Source organism: Dysidea avara, chromosome 4, assembly GCF_963678975.1.
Source record: "Dysidea avara chromosome 4, odDysAvar1.4, whole genome shotgun sequence".
NCBI classification, from domain to species: domain Eukaryota; kingdom Metazoa; phylum Porifera; class Demospongiae; order Dictyoceratida; family Dysideidae; genus Dysidea; species Dysidea avara.
This window is the reverse complement of record NC_089275.1, coordinates 36,971,129-36,989,060: the sequence shown is the minus strand read 5'-3', so window position 1 is coordinate 36,989,060 and position 17,932 is coordinate 36,971,129. Positions and strand designations below refer to the sequence as shown.

Below are 17,932 nucleotides of genomic sequence, written 5' to 3'. Positions count from 1 at the left end.
GGTCTAGTACATTACTTTGACATGGTAGGTTACTAGACCAGGCTAGTCAGGTTTCTTTCTGTTGAGGCCGAGGGTTGAGGCGAACTTCGAGAGGTAGTACTCAGTAACAGTACTCTCTACTTTGAAGCTGAGCATATTTCTATGGCCACGGTGATACACTGAGGTTAGTTCTCGGGCTGATTTTCGCGTGTGGCCTTCATCCATAGACATGCAGGTTACTCCGAGGGTTACTCTTTTTACTGTCACGAGATTGCCTCTGATTTCAGACGCTTGTTCCCATAGGTCGAAAGAGGCTATGTCAAGGGCTGCTTTCCTGGTCATCAGACAGTTGATTGGACGTAAGTAGTTACTTAACTTTTCCGCTTTGTTAACCCATTTCATGTGTCAGTGCACACACCGTGGTTGTATTCTGGGTTCAAACCAATATAGTAGCCTGGGCATCTGCAACCTGAAGTGTTATCCGTTTTGTGTTTGTAATAATGCTTGTAGTGTGCATCCATCCAATTAGCAAGCGTATCCCAGGTCTCAAGTAGTAACGTGTGAAAGTCAGGTGGGACTTTGTATGCCAACATCTCCACCAGTGAGAAAAGGGTACCACCAGTCCAGACCACAGGAAGATTGCCTACAATGAGTATGCACAGGTTACCACACTGGATAGTGCATGTCCCTGTACCTCATTCTTTTGTGGGTGGGGGGGAGGGTGCGCTTGAGCTTTCCTTGGCAAACTCTCGCTCCCCCTTTAAATTTTAGCGAATGTTTAAATGAAAGTCTGAGACATTATTTCCCTTCCCCCCCCCCTCCTACTCTCAAAAAACCTTATTTTGAATTTCCTAAAGGAAGGCCTGATTAATGCAGCTTGCACATGCCAAGAGCACCAGCCTGGTAATTGTGAGGCGATATTCAATATCCAGTTGTCATTGTTTTTTGTACAAGAAACTATTCTCGCATTGTCACTTTTAAATGGGGACCTGAGGAAGCACCCAGAAGAGGTTGGTCACTATGATATTCAATTACATAACCAAGCATTTTTCCATGTTTTAAGGCTTGTGTAACAGATAGGAAAGCAATGTGTTGTGCTGAGATGACTCGTAAGGGCCGTGGGACACGCTGGTACGGATGTATGATCAGTCGGAGGTGTCAATATTGAATTAGTACGTGATTCTACATTCTTTGAGGTCATGAGACGAATGATGATGCATGACCAACCTCTTTTGAGAAACACCCTATCATCAATAGGTAGCTGGAATTGTGTGGGGAAACAAATACCGACTGTCCATATCTCGTATAATGGGGTGAGATTTTGAGTGCCCAACACCTTCACCTGTGAAGCATGGTATAGCCTCCTGTGGGATTCTTTTGTTTGCACCGACTCTTAACACCTCAGTAGTGTGCACAACTAGTGCTGGTATCTGGGTAGTTGTGACTGTGGACATAGTGTGATGTTCTTGCCATTTTACTCAGTCCACAAAATTTCTAGTTGTCGAAAGCTGCTGGCTCAATCTTGTTATACTGAAACCTTCAAGTTTATTTAAACTGATGCCTTGAAAATTTGTACGTGCCTCATAATATATGTTATATTGAATTCTCAATCAGCAACATTCCTGTAGAAATATTGACTAGATTGAAGTTTATGTATGGAGGTTGGTCTGACCATAATACTTTTTTTACTCTGTTAATTTCTTTTTACAACAAGTACACGAAAAAATTAGGAATTTTCAACTAGAGTAGGGACCATAGCACATTGATAAAAAGTACTGAAACAAGTTGGAGTAGTCCATGATATTAAATCACCATAAAACAATAAGAAGTGTTATATCCCTACTGTGCATTTCCGTTATGGTATCTTGAGCACAGTAGGGATATAACACGTCTTATTGTTTTACGGTGATGTAATATTATGGACTACTTCAACTTGTTTCAGTACTTTTTATCGATGTGCTATGGTTCCTACTCTAGTTGAAAATTCCAAATTTTTTAAACCAGGCGCACGCCCACAGCCGGCTGAAGGCCGCCTAATTTTTTAAACCAGGCGCATGCCCACAGCCGGCCAAAGGCCGTGGGCGTGCGCCTGGTTTACTGAAATTGTTTTCGTAAAAGTGTGTGTGTGTGTGTACCTATCCATCTACCTATGTTTGTCCGTACGCACCCACGTAAGCAAAATCGTTTAATAACGGTAAAAGCAGCTTTTACGTAAGAAGTAAAAGTGAAATGAAGTCTGTATTAAACTTCTGCACAGGTGAACTTTGCTCTGAGGTGGTTTCTTTTCGGCGGACTGAAATACGGGTGTGGTGACTTTCCTCAGACTATCTTCCCCTTGAGGTTTTCAGGCATTTAGCAACTGAAAAACAACGGTGCAGGCCTCGTACACTGCCAGGAATAGCCTATCGCTTCGAGTTGAAAGGGGGCGTATCCCTTACGTACGCGAACAAAAATGAAGAGCAGCTTTGAGGCTTTGGCGAGAGAATTTGTGGGAAAAAAAACGTTAGTCACACTATAAAACAGTTTAGAAGATATTTTTGTGCGTAATATGTTGTAAAAGCGGTTTATTTAACAAACGCTTCCTTAGCAGTGCATAGCAACGTAATTGAACGAATTACGAATATTTCATGAATTACGAAATACGAGAATAGCTAATTATATTATTGCACAACCCAAACTACCCTATTGTAAAGTAGTAATACCAAGAGTAAATAATGGAGAGGAGAGTGTCTAACTGTACTATAGTCTAGTAAATATGAGCCCGTAAAGTCTTATGGCTTTGCATAAAAAGAGCCGACAAGTGTTAATGAAATGACGTCAATTGTATCTAAGGCGTTAATATACTTTCAATACAAGATAGAACGGCGCCCGTGTACAACTGCAGGCCCCAGGAGCGTAATTGTTTAAAATGGCGACAAGTGAAACCAGACGCTCTTCGAGGCTCGCTTCCAGGAAACAGGATTCTTTAGTGCATCGTGAAGAGGAAACCATTCCTGCTCCAGTGAAAGCGACAAGGAAGAGAAAGAAGTCTTCGGTGATAAAAGAGACAGAAGTGGCAGCTGCTAGTAGCGAAGCCTCAAGTGAAACAGTTCATAATAGTAAAGGCGTGACAGTAGGGGAATGCGAGAAGGGAACTAAGACATCGGACGAGCCACTTCCTAAGTGAAAGACTAAAGTAATGAATGTCAAAGAACGCAAGTTGTTGATAAATTATTTGGATTCAACCAATGACTCGATCCTGGCAGCTGCTGTGAGGGACGATTTAAGGCAGCAGTTACTGGCAGATAGCTTGAAGAGTTTAGCAGAAGTGCTGTGTACTCGAGAACAGTTATTGGCTACACTGATATCTTGTCATCGTAAGTGCTTTACTGAATTGTATGTCGACTGCAAGAAGACGTCAGACCCGATGTTGAATTTTCAAATAAGCTGGTATAACCAATGTAGTGCATTTCTGTTGAGTGAAGAGCATGATATTGCAGTGCTTAATTTGAAAGAGCTACCCGGATGTTATGTTAGCAATGCCAGGGATGCTTGGTTGCACTTCTGTTCAAATAATAGTGTGCCAGTTCCTAAGAGCAACCCAGTAATGATGACAGTATCATCAACCATTTACAGAGTGCTTTTAGAACAGGTAATGAGTTTCCAAGAATCACTAAAAGCTACAAATGCAGTTGCAACATCAAGAGAATACACAGACGGCGATGATGTTTATTATCGATTTGGTGGAGCCGCTATATGTGACATGCTCAAGTTGCATTATAAGCAAATCAGGAGCTGTTCTGATGAGCAAAGGGATTGTATTTCTCAAGAAATTGTTGTACTACAAGCTATCAATACAAAAGATAAATCAAACGTTCCAGAATATTTAAAGTACCGAGATCAGGGATTTATGTACTTTCCCCATGTCACTTTTATACCATTTTTGAAGGCTGTTGATGATTGTGTGAAAGGAGTGGTCAATTCAAATGGGTTAGAGGAAAATGGCTCTGATTTAGTTCAGGTGAGCTACATTCCCAAATACCTAACTTTGTCAAATGTGAATTTTTTCATAGGTCGCTCACAAAATTCTTGCATCACGTTCAGACATTCAAGAAATGTTTCAAGCTGCTTTGGAACAGCGATTACCAAATTTCAGTACCATTTCTAAAATAGCAGTTAACAAAGTGTATGATGTCCTAGTGCGAAAGTTATGCAACACGCGGATACAGGAGTTCATCTCATCAACAAAGCAGCAGATTGCAGCAAAAAAAGGATTGGCGTCTACTGTTGATGTGAACCTACGTACAACTTTACTGATACATCACACAAAACTGGAAACTAAATTAACTACATAAGTACATGAACAGTTTAATTCAACTACAATAGTTAAGATCTGTTACTGCTTTCAGTTTTGTTATAAACTTTTTTCTTTAGTCCCAATTCTGCAACGGAAATGCTCTGGTCACGGTAGCCTGCACCACTGTGGTGCTCAGAAACAATCTGCTTCATCAGATGTGCACCTCTAGCAGTGGTGTAATTGACAGCATCCAATTTACCTCCGGCAATGTGTTTATATTGACTAAAGAGGCTCTCCACCGCAGAACCAGATATCCGTAGTGGTGAGACAAAATATGTTGGGTATGCTGTCAAAAACCATTCGCAGAATGCTTTGAAACCATAGAAATCTATACGCAGCAAATCCCAGGCTAAAAATGTAAAATGGAAAAAGTAAGCTATACATTCAAGGTGAAGAAATGGGTGTGTAGTGTATAATGTGCATGTGTGAGTGTGTAATGTGCGTAGCAGTGTGTGTGCATACATGTGTGTAGTGTAGTGGGGTGTATGTATGCATGTAGGGACCAGTACACATACTTTGCCAAGACAAAAAGGATTTCTGAGTAACACTAGTATGCTGGAAACTGGGATCTGAAAAAAAAAAACATTGTGATATAAAAATAAATTGTAGTATCGGCTTACCTTGATCTAAAATAGAAGTAAGCCACTTTGAAAAATAAGAATATCCGTCTTGTATATTCTTTAGAACTTTGGAATCCATGCTGCGAATGCGATCATGGCTCAAAAATCCTTGCTCAAATAGTTTGTTGCATGCCTCCAAATAAGACAGAGTTTCAGATGTAGTACTGGCATCATTTGGAGGTGGATTTTGATGTATGTAAGCATACAATTCCATCAAAACATTCTCTTGCTAAAGAAGGAAGGTAAGTAAATGTTAATTAACCATAATATGTTTTTATAATTTATTTACCAACATAATATACGATACCTGCATGATTTTGGCTGGATGAACATTAAGCTTCGTCCATGCATCTCGCAAGCAATGGGCCTCTTTTAAGCGTGGCACCATTCTAGTACATCCTTGGCCTACCCTAGCTATCTCTCGCTTGTACAGATCAGTGATTGTGTTCCAGCCAAAAGAGACTCTGTCACCACGCCTAAATTCTTTAGTACCACCATCCTTGGATGAAAATAACGCATTTATCACGTTCTTTAACTAAAGAATGACACGTATGAATACATCAACCCAACACAATGTATATACCTGGTGGGATGGGCAAATGAGCCAAAATAATCTTTGAGGTGGGTTGAAAGGATTGATCGTCCAAGGCTCAATCTTGTGTTTATCCTCCAGTTGCTCATTAAGCGAATAAGCACCATGGAAGCCATGACAAGCCTTTATGGCTGAAATGTTACTAGATGCGCCATCACACACTACCAAACTGGTTTTAAAACCATGGAATTGAAACAACCTGATTGTTTCTAAAACACACGACATCACAAATTTAGCATCAACAGTGGAAGATGATGTGAAGTATGGCCCAATTATGTCGTACCCACTCGTCAAGTCACGCCAAAGGAACTGTAAAACATAAGATGTTTGCTTGGAATCAACTGGATCAGTTAGAAGCTTGTAAACATCATTCAGTGAAGCCTGGTCTTTTGCCGTCATTGCAAGTCCCATCAATGCATTGCTTCTGGAGTTCCAAAGCATTTGGCAAGCAACCTTGACCTCGTCAAAAATTAAAACTCCATCGGCCTTTGGTTCTTGCTTTCCGTCCTTAACAGACTGCTCTTTGAAGGCGACATAGTGAGTCACCTGATCTGCTATACAGTCACTTCTGGCACCAGGATCATGCATAAAAGCACCAGTGTAAGCCTTTAATGTTGACTGGCAGGGAAGCTGTAGGATATCAAAACTCTTGAGTGCCTCATATGCTGCAGGACTTCTCAAGTATATAGCCAGGGCTGCAAAAGTACTATCATTTAGATGCACAATAGAAGTATTCCCTTACCCATTCTAATGGTGATTAAGCTCCATCGGTTTCCTCTGTTACTAGTTGCTGCAAGAAAGAATGTAAGAGGCTATGGATGTAGCTACACCAACACTTACCATTAGCTGCTTGATCATTAGCGAATTGTTGAGATTGACGTTTTTTATCAGTAAACCAAATCTCTTTCATCAGATTTCCCACACCATGCTCATTTCCTTCCTTCACCAACTTTTCTAAATCATCCTCCTTAGTTCTTTCAACAGTAGAACACATCTCGTCGTGTTGTTCCTCATTTAACGTGACCTCATTTTCTGCATACTTCGCCAATTTCCTAGCTGTTGAATTACGTGCATACTGGGCATTTTGTCTCCTTTTCAGTTGGCTGGCAGGAGACATGTATGACAATCTTGCTCTGGATGATGCACTTTGTCGTTTAACTTTCCTTGAAGGACTTTCGGATATTTTCCTCCTCTTCTGACACTCTAAGTCTGATATCAAGCGCTTGCAGAATCCACAACGGACTTCAGTAGAGGCCTTTTCACTGACTTTAGCATTCGGTGCCAACTCAAACCACAGCAAACATTTAACCGAGTCAACTCTTACAAAGGGAAACTCCGTCTGGCGGACACTCTTAACACGAAAACCAATAACAGCACGGTATTCAGTTTCATATTTCTCAGGATCTATTCCTGGACAAAACTTGTACTGAGACCTAACAGAAAATTTCAAGCATACCATGTACAAATCATCAAGGCTTGTCAAACTACCTGATTCCCACCTTCTCATCATAATGTAAGCAGTATAGTAGTTGTACTCCACAGTTATCAGAACACGAGATAGCATTCCAAATGGCGGATGATTATGCAAATGCCGCTGACTTATTTGCAACAGTGGTTGTTCACTTCCAGTAGCCATTGAAAAGTTCAGTTCTGGAAAGGTATCCACCAGACTTAAAGACACTGACTGAAGGATATTGGCTTGTTGGACGAATGGTGGATCAGCATTGCTGCTGGAGGTAGCACCCCTCTCGGAATTGAGATTCTCCACAGCGTTTAACTGTATTTCTTCGTCATAATTGTTGCCACCTTCTTCCCTACCAACGCCTTCATGGCCATCCGGTTCATCGATATCGATCACACTCGCCGCTCCACGGTCTTCCTTCTCGTCTTCAATGTCAGGTTCATTTGACGATGCTAACTGTTCTGCGGAAAATCCTTCTGTAATAGCATCATCTTCTTCATTAAGAAAGGTTCTTTCAACTTCTTCAAATAAAAACCGTTGCCTTGTTCATTTTCTCGACGGCGTTCCTTGAGCTTCCATTTTCCATAAGAAAATACCACAATCGAAATGCACATGTGATGAGGGCCATGCGGCCGTTTAGTAAGAAGGTCCAGTTGTTAATTGACGTTATCGACACTTGGTTAGTAAGCAAAATTATCCTACAGTGCACGTTAATGCCTTACCGCGAAAGCCATAAGACTTTACGGGCTCATATTTACTAGACTATAGTACAGTTAGACACTCTCCTCTCCATTATTTACTCTTGGTAATACATAGTTGGTTAATTCATAGTAATATATACTGTCTATAGTTATTCCAGATGAGTTAGCTAGCTGCATGGCGCCTGGTTTTTAGAAGTAGCACAACATCAACTTGTTTCATGTACTTGTTTGTTAACTGTTTTTTGTAAATAATTTTATTATGATGACTGGTGAACCCACACATGCCGCATCTGAAATGGCACCGCGCGCCCCAGCTATATTAATTATCGTCTGAAAAGTGAAGTATCCATTGCGCTTCGCTGTAGGCTATTTTCAACCCGTTACACAGCAATACGAATCAAGAATTGTTTGAAAAGCACCTCTGCAATCAAAATAGCCACTATGAAAAATACGGACAATTTCTGTTATGAAGGAGAGCCATCACATGCTACTGCCAAATCGACACCTTTCACTGTCAGCAAAGATGAATGGACACAAAGGAGGACACTGGTAAGTCCATGAAGAATGCATTGTACGTACTGCTGTATGCCAAAAGGCACCTGTCGGGCCGAAGCGACGTCGAACAGTGAAAAAATCAAGCCCGTAGCCTTAGCCGTTATTGAGTTATGCTTGTCTGAAGGCATCAGTCAGTTACTTACTCAGTCAATAGAAAATTCTGTTGAATAAAATTTTTTTAATTCCATAGCAACTTGTTGAAAACGTTTCGGGTCGATCTGAAACCTTTTTTGGGCTTAGTTTTACCCAACCAATACTGCCTCATCGTCGTCAGGGAAAATCAAGGCTGGTTTTGGGTGATATTATTTCATGGACCATGCCTACTCCTTTGTGGTCCCTACTATACAGTTACTATCGTACTGTATGATATATAGTATAATTGTAGTAGTGTAATTGTAGTTTGCCATAACTTTTCTCTAATGTTATATTTGTTTTGTACATGTGTGAGTATAATTGTAGCAATTTGTATGCCAGCGTGCGTGTGTGTGGATGCATGTGTTTGTTTGGGTGCGTACATACGGTGTGACATACATAAACCAGGTGACAGTACTGGCTTAAGATTGTGATTGTGGCTTTAATGTGTGTCTGAATAATTGTATGGGTGTGTAATATCTTTAGAAATGTAATACAGGATGCAGCCCATGCCACAGTGCTTAGCAAGTACCAGGAGCCAATCGGTGTGCAAAAGGAGCAAATTGGTGTGCACAAATCAATGTTTGTGCTTTGCAGCCCCTGTAGGTATAACTATGCAAATCAGTGTTTCTGTGATAAGATATAGCTATTTAACCTATGTCAGTGTGTATAACTGTTTAGACTGGCCAACTGTATAATTCTTACCATGTATGTTTCTATATTAATAAATCTTCTTTCCTAACAGAGCCACCCAATTAATAAGGCAGGGGCGTAGCAAAGCAAAAAACTATAGGGGGGCCACTACTGGTAACTAAAGCAGTGGTGGAGGAGGGTGTAGCTACTTGTGGGTACATGCACATGCTCTTCTTCTAGGGGGGTCTGGGGCATGCCCCCCCCCCCAGGGAAATTTTGAAAAATAGGTGCTATGAGGTTGAATCTGGAGGCAATTTTAGCCAATAATCATAATCACAGTTATGCTAGATAAGTAGCAACCTTGTATACCATGTTAATGATATGATAGGACTGATGACATCACAAAACACAATTAATAAGGGGCTGTTACTTGAACTAATTTCATGTTGTTAAATATACCCCCCAGAAGTTATAAATTACTTGTATGCGGGATGAATTAACGTCTTCCCCCCTGAGTATTAGCTACATTCTGCGTTAGTTCGCAGATCTGTAGTCTTCTGGGAAGTGGGACTGCTCTGATTCAGCTTCCTCCATCAAAGGTTCGTTATTAGGGCTAGAGCCAGGGCTAGAACAAAGCTACCTCCACTAGAACCGCTCTGGGAACTGCTAGAAGCTCCTTCACTAACTGGACTCTTTGAAATAGGTCTACCACGACTACGAATTAATTCTGACAGAGTTTTCTGGTAGTGAGACTGAGACATAAGTTAACTCTCTGCAGCTGCACAGTTAACACGAATTACATGTGAGGTGTACGTAGCTTATTATCACTTTAAGCGCCTCTAATATTATTTCAAATAAACCAGGACCAACATTTTAATCGGTGAGAAAGGAACATAGCTTATCAGCGTCCAAGTAGGCCAGTGATCTATAATTATTACATGTCACATGGTGCATTACTGTAAAAATGATTCCTGCTGCAAACTGGAGGGGCCCTGGCCTGTTCTATCTATCCATGGCCACAGACTAGGGGGGCCCTGGCCCCTGTGGCCCCCCCTAACCATGTAAGGTCAGGAGTTTTGGCCCGATTTTGAGCAGGCGTATATATCAGAGGTGCTAGTGTGTAAGTTTAAACTCTGTCTAATTTAGTTTATCCTTTTTGTGTTATGTATATGCTATAGTGATTTGACATATTGAAACAACTGCTATCATGCATTGGACACATTACGTCCTGGATCTATGATTACGTCATGCACCAAAATTCATGTGAGTTATGTCAATAGTTGTACACATGTTATGTGTACACCTTGATGAGTCATCTCTGGTGGGGAGTAGGTGCTAAAGGGTTGTGTTTATATGTGTAGACACATACACTAAATTTGCCTGTTTTACACTGCCCGTAGCAACTGCTTAGCAACTGTAAAAGGGAGTAGATATAGCACAATTACCATTACAGACATTGTAAAATATGCTGCAAGCAATGATTTTATTATCATCCATAGTGTATAGTTGTAGTTGAAACTATTTTGCAAACACACATACGTACTTCTATAAAGAATTGCGGTGAGCGTAATAGAAGTTGATCGACTCAGGGTACGTAGTTGACATCTGATGTTTTGTTCTGTTCAAACACTTGGCTCCTATGCATGTGTAGTATGGTCTGACCTAATAGAACCGTGCACACATTTACGTTGCATTACATCATTACATGTCCATTTATTACATTTTTTTTACTACTGACTGGATTGTAAAATGTGTTAAAAGCCACCTGCATACAATATCTGGTCTTACATATGTACTTTGTGGGCCAACATTTTGAATGTTTTCCTACTGTGTCCACTACATTTTCTATCTCTATCAATGTTTAGACACTTATAAATACATTTCTGTGCAGTAATTTCTAGTGTGTCCAATTGCTACTTTATTTAGGGAAGACAGCACCAGCCAATGAACAACTGTTTTTGTTTCCAGCTGTGTCCTGATACAATTTATACCCATTTTGCAGCTGGGTGCTGTGGGTGGCTAGAGCAATAGGAGTGAAGTTCTTGCTGAAAGAAACTACAATAATGGTGAGACCCCACATTTGTAAGGTGTACTGTGTCACAATAATTTGTAAATGACTAAGTGATAAAGTGAACATGACATTTTGAATGTATTTGCATGAGGCATATGTCATATCAATGATTGGCTAACCAATCAGGAAGTTTTATACCTCCTTTTGCTATGTAGCTACGGTACTGCTCAAACGTAACGTCGCACTCACTCGCACTGCTCGATTGCAAGTGATTAAAAAAACTCGCTAATTAAAGGGCATGGCACCTGCTTCCTTTGTAAGTATTCATCCTGTTTCGTATGGGATGAATACTTGTGAAGGAAATGGGTGCCACACCCTTTAATTGTGAGTTTTTAATCACATGCAATTGAGCGAGTGCGACATTACATTTGAGCGGTACCATATGTACAGTGGAATATCTCCATTGTGGACACTATGGTATCCAGAATTTGAGAAGAGGAAAGCAAAAATTTTGTCTTATTTTTGTATTGTGTCCTTAGCTGGTTCTACTGTAGTTTTAGGCAGCAACATAATCCATTTAGCTACCTGTTCAGGCCTGCGTTATAGTCAGTGTGTACATACAGCTGTACCAGGGTTGAAACTGGGTCACTACTGCTGACCTGGGTGACCCACTGATCTGGATAGTAATCCAGGACTGATCCAGATCTTATCCGGCTTTAAACCAAGGCATACATCAATATCTATAATTTGGGTGATCCACTAGCTAGGGTAAGTTAATTGGTTAGTGGTCATGTAAGCCTACAGATGATAAAATAAAAGTAGGTGTGGCTTAGTGCATACCTACAGACTTCAACGGACCTTACTAAAAATGGGCGTGGCTCCATGTATATCTACATACATTCCCAATAAGTAGGCATGGCTATGTATAAAACTACAAGGGTAGATTACAGTATGACCCATACATGCATTTTATAAATTGATTAGTGAGTGTGGCTCCACGTAAGCATACAGGCAGTAATGGACATGGCCTTGTGCATACCATACTGATAAATGGATGTGGCTCCACGTTTGTCTACTACAGACAATATTGCACAATCCTGGGCATGGCTCCAGGCCTAAAGGCAAAGTCAACACATGCATATGCTTCCACATTGTCAAACCAATTAATTGATTTCACAAGTGAACCAATCCATATAAAGTGGGTCAGACCTGGTTTGCCCCGATGAAATATGACCTGACCCGGTTTCAACCCTGACCTGGTTATATTTTCTTAGTAACGATGGTAGCAACGGTTGCTAAGCAATTGTTGTCAGTAATCACCTATCAATATCACTTTATCAATTGTTCTGTCATTCAAATTATTTATATTTTCCTTACGGTCATGTCCTTGTAACAAGCTGATCATGATACTTGACACTTGCGAAAGTTATTGATGATTTTTATTTTATTTTGGTAAGCTGATACAATTACACTGACTTTGGTGTATTGTGATTGTATATTCTATAGGAGGAGACTAGCATACTCGATTATTGTATACAGAACAATTAATCTCATTTACAGTACCTGTACTGTCATTAAAATTTTATTGTAAGACTGTAACATTTTTATCATGTATGTAAAATTAACATTATAGTTAGCTATGAGAATTTGTAGCTCAGTAAAGTTAAGCTACAATTATTAATGGTTACATGTACGTAGATACAGGCTGGCTCAATTAGCTACAGATCAAAGTACAATTCTAGCATAGCCAAGCTCAAGGCACAGTAGTGCATTGAAATCTGCATGACAATGCTGTAGTTATAAATAACTGGCATTGTTTAAACTATACAATAACTAACTGCAACCAAAGAATGCATGATTTGTCAAAAGTTGTTGTGCAATCAAATTTGGAGCATATAGCTGCTACACATGAACGGTAAGGTGGAATTTTGTTTAAGAGTTAACACAATCAGTGCATGTATGCATGCATGTAATATATACATGAATGCTTAAGAATTATATAGTATTAAGAATCAGTAATATTATGGTAAGTTCTATAATAATGTACTGTACTTTATACATATATATGGTAAAAAATGAGTCAAAAATTTCCTCGCCTTATTAACCAGCTGCAGTGACTACTAGAACAGATGATGTACACTGTTTTTCACAAAGACACATTTGACCTACTAGCATGTCAACATCAATGGCCAATTTAGGGTCATCAAACAAGTTTCACTGTATATATTATTAGAGTAGAATCTTGCTGTATAACTTGTGTTTAGGAATAGTAATTTTATTAAGCTTATTTCATAGCCATGCCTTTTTTTTTTAGCATAATATAATCCATGTGAGTAGCTGTATAGTTAGAATATACACATAATTTATTTTTCTGCATGCTGACTAACTGAAAGAAGAATTTCTCACACTGTGCAAGTGAAGATATGCTGGTATTCATGCAGCCACTTCCTTGTGAGCAATGGGACCGATAAACTGTAGATCTTGCACAATACATAATACACAAAGCAGGCTATTATATTATGGTCTCACTAGTAGTGTTGGCAGCATACTAGTGTAGTGTTCAGTGTTACTGTAATGATGAACAACACCCAAAACCCAAACTGCATGCACTCATCTGGGTACAGATACAACTTCACCTCACAACATATTATAATTATTTCCCTTGACAATAATGTCTACACATACACTAGAGAACTACATACAGTGCACAGTAGTAACGTAACATTCTCAGATGCATTAAGCTAAGATCAATGCACAGCGACTTGAGCTTAGTCTTCAGTTAAACTTTTTTTCATTGTTAAGGTAGTTGACACTCACATCTTTACAAGACATGACTTGTATACATGTGACCAGGTCTGCGAAAAGGGGTCTTATAGCCTTTTCAAATTGTCAAGTTTGACTAATCATAACTCCTCATGTTTTTCACCTATCACCTTCATATTACAACAAGCCATAGTGCTATGTTAGGGGTATAAGGGGACCAAATTTCAGGGTGATACAAGTCAAGTTACAGGTTGCCAAGTACATGCAATTGAAAAGGCTATAAGACCCCTTTTCACAGACTGGGTCACATATGCTGATATGTAATGTTTGACATGATTCCTTCCATGGTTTGTTGTACACTAACATCGATGACACAGGTTATAAAATCACATATAGATGTATTATATACACTAAATTCTGAACTTCTGATGGTATATCTACTTTGAACTAAGAAACTACTGACATCACAGTTTAGTAAGTTTGTGTAATAACAATTTCTGCTGTGTCTTATATAGCATCTATGCACTCATGAAGGTGACATATCATAAGATGTGTCCATTACATAAACCATACACACGTCTCACCTATTCCGTGATACATCGCAAGTTGTTAAATACTATATCTTGAAAGCTGATTGTGTAGTACATTGTACTGTCAAGAGTCAGTTTAAATAGGTGTGTAAATCACTAAAACAACTCAGCCATTCTACTGCACCTACACCTAGACTGAAGTAGGGATTAATAGTATGTGTTCTGTTAAATTAATTTTTATTTCTTAACAGACTGGACCTTTAACCTTACATAAGATTGTGTAGAGTGATATGTATCCACAGCTCAGTCAGTCAGTAGTTACATATATATATATATAAAGCTTAATAAATTTAGGAAGAAAACAACTTATAGTTAATGAAATCAATGTCATGAAATGTTACATTAGTGTGATATAATCCTCCTTCACTATTATAATGAGAGGGCCATGCATGCTTGTATGACCAATATCTGACATATCTACAGGCGTATGCATAATTAGGTAAAAGCAATTAACCTTTCAATTAGTATGTTCCATGAATGTATGTGGTCCATATCTTTACACATTATTATTCTATTGAAAGTTACGTGGATCCACAGTCTTTAATACTTTTCTTTTCTTTTTTTTAGATTCTTGCTGAGCTAGAAGATCTGTCCAAGAATCTACCAAAGTTCAAACGCAGTCAGTCTGAACCCAATCTGCCTTACTCCAGTATATTAACAGAAGATCTAGCAGCGTTTCATGCACCGCACATCCCAGTACATGCTGTGGGCAGTGTAGTTCCTTCAAGCACTCGTTTCAACTATCCACAGACATAGTCTATACACACACACATTTGCACATGTAAACTTTAAAATAAATCTCTCTATTTAGAATATATGTGCATGCATTTATAAAATTGTGTATTGTTTTCCTGCAAGGCTAACTGTGGCTGTTATTTTTGTAATCTGTAGATCTTGGATTTCTGTCATTGTTGTTTTGTTTTTTTTTCCTTCTATATTATAATGGTTTGTGAATTTTTTTTCTGTGTGTGTGTAAATGTAGTGACTTGTTGATTGTTTTATTTTTGTCCACAAATAAAGTGAAATCATTTTCAAGTGAAACATTCGAATAGGTACCTACTTGAAGTACTTTTGTACTAACAACTTATTGACTAACAGGTCTATTTGTACAGGACATTCTTGTGGGTACACAGGGCTGCTGCTATACCAATAGTTAAATTACAGAGGGTCCTTAATGGAGCCCTGGGGATGGCTGCATGTATGTGGTTGTACACCGGACCTCTGTGGTGTTGCATAAGTACCTCTGCTGTGAATTTCCTTTCATTTTAGCCAGTTTTGATACCTGAGTGGCCCATAAATTGGCCTAATTCATCCCTACACCTTCCTTTTCAGTTTTTTGAACAGCTTCTTGCCCTCCTTCTGGGCCCCCGCCTCCCTCCCCTTTTGGAGCTCGCCTGATACAGTCAACCACATCTGGTTTTAAACTTATCTAAAATGGCAGGAAACTTAGTTGTTGGCCACTTGTACAGTAGATGCTCTGGAAGGTAAGGAATTGGTGTAAACGTGTGAAAATTTTGTACACATAGCTTCAACCATTGGCAAGCTACAACACACTACATGTAAATACTTAAAACTAGCATTTCTTGATGCATTCAAACATAGGTTTGTGCTTTTTCATTATAGGTAGGTACTTAACATACAGTGGAACCTGAACCCCTTGGGACCATAGTAGAGTGGCATGGCACCAAACAAATGGGCATTTTGTGCACTTTGTGATACAATTATGAAAGTTTCCACACAAATTGTGCTCCTCGTGACATATGTTATTTTATATAGAGCCATCAGAGATTTGACCTTTAGAGCCATTTTTTGACTGAAAATTAATCAGTTTTGTCTTTATCTCCATGAGGCATTATTTTACACTGTTAAGACATGGTATCAAATTAAAGGTGTTGATCTAAGAACTATATTGATTTTTGTTTGAAATTTGTATTTCATTCCACTACAATTAAAGTTACGATCATTTTTGTAAGTCATAAAATTCTTTGCCCTTAGGGTGTAGATTACTAATGGGCAAGTAATTCATAGAATTTCATGGTTAATATAAATGATCATAACTTTGGAATGCAATCACCTACTGACTTCAAATAAAAGCTGAGTAGCTAGTTTTATCAGCACCTTTAATTTGAAATGGTGCAAACTCATGCCTCAGGGAGATAAAGACAAATATGATGAATTTTCACACACACACACACACACACACACACACACACACACACACACACACACACACACACACACACACACACACACACACACACACACACACACACACACACACACACACACACACACACACACACACACACACACACACACACACACACACAAACACACATACACACACACACACACACACACACACTATTAGACAGATTAGAACCTGGAATTAAAACCTCAACAGTTTGGACCAATAGTGTCCTGGGCTTCCCTGTCAGATTGCCTGAACCAATGTATATCAAACATCCACAATATGTAGGTGTCCTCCTTTCTATGTACCAAAATTAATAGGTTTCATGCAGTACGTAGTTACAGTTGCATCATCAATACTGGAACTCCAGTATTGAGTGTCCATACATACTACGTACATACAGTACTTATCGTGGAACAACCTATATATTATAATTTGTGCACATAAAAAATGAGGACACCTACATATTCTAGACATTTGGTTCAAACAGTCTGACCAGGAAGCCCTGGACACTGATCTAGAAATATATGCATGGTTATAACCCTAAGGTATTAGGTTCCAGTTACTCAAATAATAAAATTTAATGTACACACAGGTCCATTCCAGTGTTGTTTATGGAGCAAGACATGATCTGTTATACAAAATGATGTGTTTACTACAAAATTGGCTTCTACAAGTGACATCATGTTATCTTATGTATAACCTTAAGAGTTAAAAGAGTGTCATGGTGTGACTATCTGGTTTTGACAGAAAGCAACCAACATTAAATCTTGTAGATCTAGGGAGCAAGATGTGTTATGCAAACTGACTAAATTTGTTTACCACAAATTTTGCTTTTCTAAACATCATGTTATCCTTAAGAGTTAAGAGTGTCACGTGCTGACTGTCTGTTTGAAACTACTTTGGACATACAGAATGTTCTACATAAAAGATTATGATCAGCATTAATTTTGTAGAAATGATGTTGTCAACAGAGAGACAATTTTTTTTTATTTCAGATGAACGAGCATCTGGTACCAAATGCAGTTGTACATCAAGTTTCAAGAAGTTTATTATATCACAACCATGGCAAGTTCCATTACAACCGGCCTCCTTAAAACTGTTGTGTCGCACCTGAAATAGTACAAGAGTAGCTATAACACTATTATGCGTACTTGTATACATGTAGGATACCTGTATGATTTGTAGAAAACACAAGAAAAGAACCATGGCTAGATGATCAACCCACTACACTTCATTAAGTCCATTTTGATAATAATCACATAATATACCGGGTATATACCCCTACTTTAATAATTATACACATTAAAATTTGACATGTTGCATGCTATTTGTGAGTTCTGTCTAATTCTGACAAAGATTAGAGC

At 39.0% G+C, this 17,932-nt stretch overlaps 3 protein-coding genes and 1 long non-coding RNA gene across 6 annotated transcripts in view; 2 read left to right on the top strand and 2 right to left on the bottom strand.

Annotated features, from left to right (window-relative positions):
- The first annotated feature begins 3 nt into the window (after window positions 1-3).
- Window positions 4-12,648, top strand: LOC136254889 (uncharacterized). 2 transcript variants are annotated; one of them, XR_010700823.1, is made up of 6 exons: window positions 4-338; window positions 8,877-8,979; window positions 10,189-10,273; window positions 10,937-11,076; window positions 12,419-12,473; window positions 12,528-12,648. It is a non-coding gene; the product is annotated as an uncharacterized lncRNA (long non-coding RNA). The 2 variants fall into 2 exon arrangements; XR_010700822.1 differs by having other exon boundaries at window positions 8,864-8,979.
- Window positions 2,709-17,932, top strand: part of LOC136254874 (uncharacterized) — a 112,814-nt gene continuing 97,590 nt past the window's right edge. Inside the window, exons 1-3 of one of the 2 annotated variants that reach the window (XM_066047639.1) lie at window positions 2,709-3,979; window positions 4,032-4,577; window positions 4,622-6,834. In XM_066047639.1, the coding sequence (XP_065903711.1) occupies window positions 3,158-3,979; window positions 4,032-4,313 (1,104 nt within the window). In that variant the 5' untranslated portion in view covers window positions 2,709-3,157 and the 3' untranslated portion in view covers window positions 4,314-4,577; window positions 4,622-6,834. Of the gene's footprint in view, window positions 3,980-4,031; window positions 6,835-17,932 lie in introns of those variants that run through there. The other variant, XM_066047638.1, reaches the window with a different exon arrangement.
- On the bottom strand, window positions 3,801-5,492 carry LOC136254882 (uncharacterized). Its single transcript, XM_066047646.1, has 4 exons — window positions 5,225-5,492; window positions 4,936-5,164; window positions 4,831-4,884; window positions 3,801-4,664 (listed from the first exon to the last, which is right to left on the bottom strand). Exons 1-4 carry the CDS (start codon window positions 5,321-5,323, stop codon window positions 4,345-4,347), a joined length of 702 nt encoding a protein of 233 aa, XP_065903718.1. The 5' UTR covers window positions 5,324-5,492; the 3' UTR covers window positions 3,801-4,344.
- LOC136252732 (uncharacterized) lies at window positions 5,471-7,603 on the bottom strand. Its single transcript, XM_066045299.1, has 4 exons — window positions 7,531-7,603; window positions 6,368-7,465; window positions 6,270-6,317; window positions 5,471-6,222 (listed from the first exon to the last, which is right to left on the bottom strand). The coding sequence occupies exons 1-4, from the start codon at window positions 7,601-7,603 to the stop codon at window positions 5,471-5,473; spliced, it is 1,971 nt and encodes a 656-aa protein (XP_065901371.1).

Coding starts and splice junctions, on each gene's coding strand:
- LOC136254882 (XM_066047646.1), bottom strand. CDS start 5,323: ATGGTGCCACGCTTAAAAGAGGCCCATTGCTTGCGAGATGCATGGACG. Junction 4,885..4,935: donor TACTTCTATTTTAGATCAAG/GTAAGCCGATAC, acceptor TTTTTTTTTCAG/ATCCCAGTTTCCAGCATACT. Junction 4,665..4,830: donor ATCCTTTTTGTCTTGGCAAA/GTATGTGTACTG, acceptor TTACATTTTTAG/CCTGGGATTTGCTGCGTATA.
- LOC136252732 (XM_066045299.1), bottom strand. CDS start 7,603: ATGTGCATTTCGATTGTGGTATTTTCTTATGGAAAATGGAAGCTCAAG. Junction 7,466..7,530: donor CCGTCGAGAAAATGAACAAG/GCAACGGTTTTT, acceptor ATGCTATTACAG/AAGGATTTTCCGCAGAACAG. Junction 6,318..6,367: donor TAATGATCAAGCAGCTAATG/GTAAGTGTTGGT, acceptor TCTTTCTTGCAG/CAACTAGTAACAGAGGAAAC.